We start from the raw sequence: 7697 nt of genomic DNA, 5'->3' as shown, positions 1-7697 counted from the left end.
TTGCTTTTATTGTAATGGTGTGTCCAGTGGCTTGGTTGCTGAGATTAGGGAGCTTGCTGGAATGAATGAGGGAAAACTCCCCTTTAGATATTTGGGAGTTCCCATTGCTGCTAAACGTCTTTCTTCACTGGATTGTGCTAAACTTGTGGATAGAGTGGTTGAGAGAATAAGAGCTCTGGGCACCAGAAAGCTCTCTTATGCTGGTCGTCTGGTGTTGGTCAAAGCAGTGCTTAGTTCTTTACACTGTTATTGGGCAAGAATCTTTATACTGCCTGCTACTGTTCTTAAAAAAGTTGAAGCTGTGTGCAAGAGTTTCTTGTGGCAGGGTAAAGAGGTGGCTCATTCTCCCCCCCCCCTTATAGCCTGGGATACTTGTTGTCAGACTCAGAAGATGGGTGGTTTGGGCATTGTTGATTTGAGAAGATGGAATGTGGCAGCTCTTGGTAAATATGTGTGGTGGATTGCCCACAAGGAGGATCACCTCTGGGTGAAATAGATTCATGCTATCTATATGAAACATGATGACTGGTTCTCCTATAATCCTAAAAGCACTGCTAGCTGGTCGTGGAGGAAGATTTGTGGAGTGAAGGATAAATTGAAAAAAGGTTATGTTGACTATTGGTGGTTGAAGCAGGATAATCACTATACTATTCAGCAAGGCTACTCTTGGTTAGGGGGTCTTAATGGGCAACAGGTTCCATGGTTTCATTTTGTGTGGAATAGGTATAGCTTACCTAAACATTGTTTTATGGGTTGGGTTGCAGTTCAGGGGAGGTTATTAACAAAGGATAGGTTGATGAAAATGCAAATCTGCCAGGATTCTGTGTGTGTACTTTGTGGTAATGATGGAGAAGACCACTCTCATCTTTTCTTTGGATGTACATTCAGCAGATTATGTCTGCAGTTGCTGAACAATATGTTGATTACTCAGGTGCCTGTTACAGGCTATGTCGAATGGTGGACTCATAAACGGTTTCAGAGTTTGTTCAGAAAGCAGGTTGTTGCAGCTTGTTTATAGGCCTTGTTTACCATATTTGGGATGCAAGGAACAGATGTAGGATTGAGCATGTGGTCCCTCGGCCTGAAAAGATTGTCAAATTAGTTAAGGGGGCTATAATGATGAGGTTGCAGAGGATGTGTACGGGCAGAGAGAAGGAACGGTATAGGCAGCTATTTCATTAGCATTGTTGTACTGTTTTCCTTCATGTTTCTTTAAAACGATGATGTTGTAATTGTTTGGTTCAATGGTTTTTAATATTACTTACATTTTACCAAAAAAAAAAAAGAAATAATGGGATTCGAGTTTTAGAGCAATGTGAAGGTAACCGGAGCAGTGAAGAGTTAGATAGAAGTAATAAGGAGTTGAACTATTAATTGGTATTGTTGAGTGTAAAGAGAAAAGAAGGATAAAAGTAAGCTGAGAAAAATGTTGACCGGAGTTATGTGATAAAGAAGTAATGAATCGTCGAGATGTATGATACTATCATGAGGATTTGAGTTAACAGTTATATAAAAGTTCCAGGACGACATAATAATCATGAGTTTCGAGGAATTAAGGGAGTAAGAAGTTGGTGGAGTATTTGCACGATACGAGATATTTGGTGGAGAGTTGGATGACAATTATACAATTAAGGATAGTATTGGGAAGAATGTTGAGGTAAATTTTGTTGGTGAATTTGATTTTAGTTATTTGGAATGTTAACCGAAGATACGGAATGAACTGTGATATTTAAAGGTGAGTGTAAGAGGTTTGAGGTCTGAACGATGGTAGTATTGTGGTGTTGTCACTAGTGGTTAAGGGTGATGATAGATAAGAAGGATAGCAATTCTAAAGAGGTTGATTTTATAGAGACCAGATTGATATGTATGGTTGTGAGAGAGTGTAAGATGTGGTTATATGAGGCGGTTGTTAGTAGTTGAGTATTAATGGTATGGTTACATTTGGCAAGGGGTGATGGATATGCAAATGGGAGAATGTGTTATGAGGGGCATACGAGTTAAGCTCGGGTGAGAGGTAACTTTTATCAGGTGGTAACTTACGTGATCAGGATTGGCTAGTTGGATGTGATTACGGGTCTATGATGTGTATAAATGTTTGTGTGAGGTTCTGACCTCACGAGAGATGGTATGGTGTGATAGTTATAAAGTTATTATATGAATGTTTTGTGATATATGTTGGATACGGTAAACTAATAGTATGATGTTCAAAAGTGATAGTTTGGGTGATATGGCATGGCTAGTTATACTTGTATGTGTATTCATGATATATGTGTATTCCGTGAAAAGGTATGGATGATATTCATGAGATTGTTGTCTGTTTATTCCGTATAATATGTTGTGTTGGGATCTAGTAACGCAGTTTTGAGCAAGTTTTCTTGTCCAAGAAGTCATACTAAGTCAGTGTTTATGGGAATTGTATGTGGTTGTGATGTCTATTGATGTGGTTGTTGTGGCTCGGGTGGTGATCCGTCATGGTACTTCGTGTTATGATGCGGGTATTTTCGCGCTGCGGTGCGGCTGTTGGTGGCAGTGTTGCGATGCCGTCACCGGTTGTGGTGGTAGGCGGAGTGATTATGATACGAGTTTTCGAAAGTACATACCAATTATACATAGATTGTTGTTTTGTTTGCTGCTGTTCCTTGTGAGTTAGTTAAACATGTAGACTGTTGTTTTGTTTATTGACGTTTCTTACCAGTTTCAGCTTGGGTGTGAGGGTAAAGTATGATATGGAGTATAGTTGTATATGTTTTCGTTTGTTGTCATGGTATAGTGATATCCTGTTGGTGGGGCACAATTAAAAGAGGTTGTTGGAGTACTTGTGATCTTCTTTTAGAGGAGGCATTGGTTTACATAGTAATGTTGCGTGAGCTGTGGAACATGTGTTGTACTGATATGGAAACAGTAAGTGGTTCATAATCTTTTATTGGGACAGTGAGTATAGAGTGTTGGAAATTAGTATCATGGTAAGTTATGGATGAGTTTTGCGGTAGTGAAAGAATAGAACTTGAGGATCTAGTGTGAGTGTGTGTAATAATTGTGGATCGTGAGTTATGAGTATAGAGATAGATGCATGTATAGAGGACTATGTCGTTTTGGCGGTAATAGGGAACAGTTGACGTTTTGGTTAAGCTAAAGATTTTGTGGTATGGGTTAGGTGATGTGCCGAGTGAATTGAGGTATAAAAACTGTTTAAGTAAGAGAGCCTTGGATATAGGAATGGTGAGTGTTTAGAGTATAGGCGGTTGTCTTTGACATGCGGTGGTGATGAGGATAATGAGAAGATATAGCTAGGATTTAGTATAGTGAGTTACGAGGACGTAACATTTACCTTAAGAGGAGTAGGATGTGATGCAAGAGAGTTTGTTGGTTGTAAATGTTGTAGTATAATTGAAAGTAGAGTGTTGGTGTAGCATAAAGGATGGAATTGTATATATTGTGGTTGATATTGTTAAAAGGGCCATGGTCGTGCTTGTAATAGTGTGATGCTTAGGAGTGTGAGAATATTTCGATAGTGTTGACAGTTGGATGATGATGATTATGAGTTCCATAGTTTGGCACCTGGATGATGTTGTTTATGAGTGTGAGTAAACTTCGAAGACGAAGTTCCTTTTAAGGGTGGTAGAATGTAACATTCCGTTTGATTTTATGAGTATTTTGATATTGAATTTTCTAGTGGATAATATGTTAGTGAAACGGAGATAGTGGCATTTGTGGATGGTAGTTGGTAGTGTATGGAGTTAGTGTCGAGAGTGGCTATAATGTGGTGGATATGATGTCATGAGTCATGTTGTGCAGGTAGACATAGTTGGTGGAGTTGGTGGTAAGAGTTCATGTGTTATAGGGTGAGGTTTTGTTTTGAGTTCTTAGTTGCGTTGTTGTGTCTTAGTCAAGTTGGTAGGTTTGTTTTTTTTATGTATGGGTTGAACTTCGGGGACGAAGTTCTTTTTAAGGAAGAAAGACTGTAATACTACGGTTTTATGAGTCTATGGGTACTCTATCGAGTGGGGCTTACTCTGTCGAGTAAGTAGTTTTTGACGCAAAACAGTAGTCTGCCTGTAGGGTACTCGATCGAGTAAGTTAGGTACTCGATCGAGTAGGGGGCACTCGATCGAGTAAGTGCCTTACTCGATCGAGTAAGTGGTTTTACGAGTGATATTTGACGGGTTTTGTAAATAATGCGGGAATGGTATAAAAGGCTTTCGTCACTTTTCTCCAAACACTTTTACAACATAAAAACTTTCCAGAGAAGAATTTGAGTTACGTTGAATCATCCTCGCCGCATTATTAGCAATCCCCGAAGCTAGAAGTGTCGGATTTCGTTATTCTTTATACCGTTGTGATCCTTGTGTCGAGGGTAAGCTTTACATATAACTTTTATATTGTTTTGTTAATATTGGTTAAACTCTAATTGGGTGATTTGAGGGTTTTCTATGTTTATGTTGATGTGGTAGTGATTGTATGATTATGTGTATAGGAGGAGGGTTCGTAGAGGAAAGGTTTTGAGACAGCTGCTAGATCGTCTGCTGTTTGTGTTATATTCCAGGTAGGGTTTCCCTACTCAGTATAAGTTACATGATTGTGTGGTGATTGTTATTGTTATTGAGTAATTATCGTACTGGAATTGGTTGTTGGTAATTGTTGGTGTTGTGACGGTTGATGTTTATTGTCGTTGACTGTTGTTGTATCTGTCTGTGTTCTTCGGGGTGCGTCCCTGGCTGAGTGGAGTCACTTGCGGGAGTGGCTTCACGCCCTTGATTCGCCTCCTGTGGAATCTGCCACAGAAGGGATGTGCACATTAATGAACATGGGTTTATCGCTCGATGGAGATGAGCGGGGCTTAGGTGGGAACGGCTGCGGTCCCCCACTGGCGGCGAGGAGTATCTCACGATGGGTACTCTGCGGGGCTACACACTTTAGTGTATAGTCAGTTATGAGGTGATTGGAGATGGAGACTGGGATTGTGTGTGAGCTGTTTGTATGATTGTTTCAGTGTGACTTTGATTGTGTAATTAGTACTGACCTCGTTTAAATGTTTTCAAAACTGTGGTGATCCATTCGGGGGTGGTAAGCAGTTATTGAGCAGGTATGATATGACGCGTATGGGATAGCTGGGATGAGTCATCACGTGGCAGTTAGAAGTCTTCCGCTGTGTCAGACGATGTTTTATAACTTTGATAGTTTTAGCATGAGACAAATCGAGAATGTTGTATTTCAGTTTAACAGTTTTGGTTTTGATCATGTAATCACTTTAAACTATATTGTTATTTAAATTATGTTTCTTCATTGTCATTTGATTATCACTGCCTCGGGTAACCGAGATGGTGATGTTCTTATACCTTAAGTGGTCCTGGTAAGACACTTGGAGTATGGGGGTGTCACAGGATTAGAGAAAAGCGATAGCGAGAAGGTTGTTGTGGTTGAGGGGAAGAGAGGCAGAGATGAAGAAGTGGAGGAGGTTGGTTACAAACGATCTAAACTTTCTACAGACGGGAGCGTCTTAATATCCGAGGCGGTGAGTGCCACCCCGCTAGGCCCAACGAATCTCCTAAGTCTGAACTGTCGGGGATTGGGCAACCCTGACACGGTCCATGCCCTTTGTACTTTAGTGCGAAGGAAAGCCCCGACCTTACTTTTTTTATGCGAGACAAAATTTTGTGGTTGTGATATTAGGAGAGTCAGGGAAAAGCTGGAGTGGTATCATGGGTTGGAAGTCGATAGTTTGGGGAGGTCGGGTGGTCTTGCGTTTCTATGGAGGAAGGAGGTGGACTGTATGTTTGTTTCAGCTTCTCTACACTACATGGATTTCACGGTGAGGGAAGGAGATAGGGAGTGGATAGTCACTAGTTTTTATGGGTGGCTTGCGGTTTCTGATCGTCATCTCTCTTGGGAGTTGCTTCGTGTTTTGAAGAGCCAGTCGGTGCTTCCATGGGTATGTTTGGGTGACTTTAACGAAATTCTCTATTCTACTGAAATGAAGGGTGGGAGTCGTGCGCAATGGCAAATTAATAACTTTCAAGCAGCTGTAGATGAATGTGGGCTTCGAGATATTCGTTGGGAAGGGTACCAGTTCACCTTCGATAATGGGCAAGCTGGTGCTGATAATAGACAGAGTATGTTAGACCGGGCGATGTGAACAGAATCGTGGTTAGACTTATTCCCATATGCAAAACTTTTACATCTCGATAGAGAATGGTCTGATCATACCCCGATTAAACTTGTTCTTTATCCACGAAGCATCATGGAGAGTTAGAAAAAGAGCTTTAGGTTTGGACAAATATGGATAGGGGAAGAGGGATGTGAAGAAGCGGTTGTCCTAGGGGTCGAAAAAGGACGGGGAGATTTGGTGGCAACCTTACGGGAGTGTGCACGAGAATTACAAGGACGGAAGAAGGTTAGGATAGGGAAAATTAAGCGGAGTATTGAGCTGAAACATAAGGCACTGGTGCGACTTAATGCGGGGGGAAGAACCGAGACTGAAGTGCAGAAAAGGAAGAAGATTGTGGCGGAAATTATGGCGTTGTGTAGACAGGAGGAACAGTACTGTAGGCAGAGATCTAGAGCTTTGTGGTTGAAGGACGGAGATCGTAACACTAAATTTTTTCACAACAAAGCGGGTGAGAGGAAGAGGAAAAACTTTATTGGGAGACTTATAGATGACGAGGGAGTGGAACGGGTTGGGGATGAGGCAATTGTTAAAGTGGGGAATGAATATTTTATGCAGCTGTTTACATCGTCGAATCCGAATAATTTTGAAGAGGTGCTATAAGGGCTTGAAGGGAGAGTAACTGACCAGATGAACGCCTTCTTACGAGCTGAGTACTGCTCGGAGGAGGTTATTGATGCTTTAAACCAGATGCACCCGCTCAAGGCTCCTGGTCCGGATGGGATGAATGGCCTATTTTTTCAAACCTATTGGCATGTAGTCGGGTCGAATGTGGTGAATACGGTGCTCAGCATCTTGAAGGGTGAGCGATCTCCGGCTGATGTGAACAAGACAAATATTGTCCTAATTCCGAAGAAGAAAGCGCCAGATAAAATTCACGATTTCCGGCCGATCAGCTTATGTAATGTGGTCTACAAATTGGTGTCCAAAGTTTTAGCGAATCGTCTGAAATTATTCCTTGATAAAATTGTCTCAGAGAACCAGAGTGCTTTTACTCCGGGAAGATTGATTTCAGATAATATTCTCATTGCTTTTGAATTATTCCATCATATGAAGAATGCTAGACAGATGGAAGGGCATATGGCGATAAAGTTAGATATGGCTAAGGCGTATGATAGGGTGGAATGGGATTTTTTATGACGGGTGTAACACCCCCATACTCCAAGTGCCTTACCAGGACCACCCAGGTATAAGGACGTTACCATCTCGGTTACCCGAGACAATGATAATCAAATAAACAATGAAGAAACAACATTTAAATAGAAATACTTAGTGAAAGGTTACAAACCCGAAACCAAAACCAAAACTACAAATACATGTTCTCAAACTGGCTGTTTACTGTTCTAACTGAAATGCTATGGAAATACTAAGCTACAGCGGAAGACTTCTATCATCATATCGTGGCAATCCCAGCTATCCCAGTACTCATCTCATACCTGCTCAATATCTGCTCACCATCCCCGAATGGATCACCGCAGGTTTTAAAAACATTAAACCGGGGTCAATACTATTTACACAAGTTATATAATCAACA

The 7697-nt window shown here is 41.1% G+C and overlaps 1 protein-coding gene across 1 annotated transcript; it reads left to right on the top strand.

Moving 5' to 3' along the window:
- Nucleotides 1–1119: 1119 nt before the first annotated feature.
- On the top strand, nucleotides 1120–6766 carry LOC141648725 (uncharacterized). Its single transcript, XM_074457445.1, has 3 exons — nucleotides 1120–1160; nucleotides 5671–6110; nucleotides 6285–6766. Exons 1-3 carry the CDS (start codon nucleotides 1120–1122, stop codon nucleotides 6764–6766), a joined length of 963 nt encoding a protein of 320 aa, XP_074313546.1.
- The last annotated feature ends 931 nt before the right edge of the window (nucleotides 6767–7697 follow it).

This window comes from Silene latifolia, chromosome 3 (assembly GCF_048544455.1).
Source record: "Silene latifolia isolate original U9 population chromosome 3, ASM4854445v1, whole genome shotgun sequence".
In the NCBI taxonomy this organism is placed as follows: Eukaryota; Viridiplantae; Streptophyta; class Magnoliopsida; order Caryophyllales; family Caryophyllaceae; genus Silene; species Silene latifolia.
This window is presented reverse-complemented; position numbering and strand designations above follow the sequence as displayed.

Bases quoted from the DNA above. Each gene is read 5' to 3' on its own strand.
- LOC141648725 (XM_074457445.1), top strand. From the start codon at position 1,120: ATGAGGTTGCAGAGGATGTGTACGGGCAGAGAGAAGGAACG. The intron at 1,161-5,670 runs GTATAGGCAGCT...TTGTGATATTAG, and splicing joins ACGGGCAGAGAGAAGGAACG to GAGAGTCAGGGAAAAGCTGG. The intron at 6,111-6,284 runs GTATGTTAGACC...AAATATGGATAG, and splicing joins TGGTGCTGATAATAGACAGA to GGGAAGAGGGATGTGAAGAA.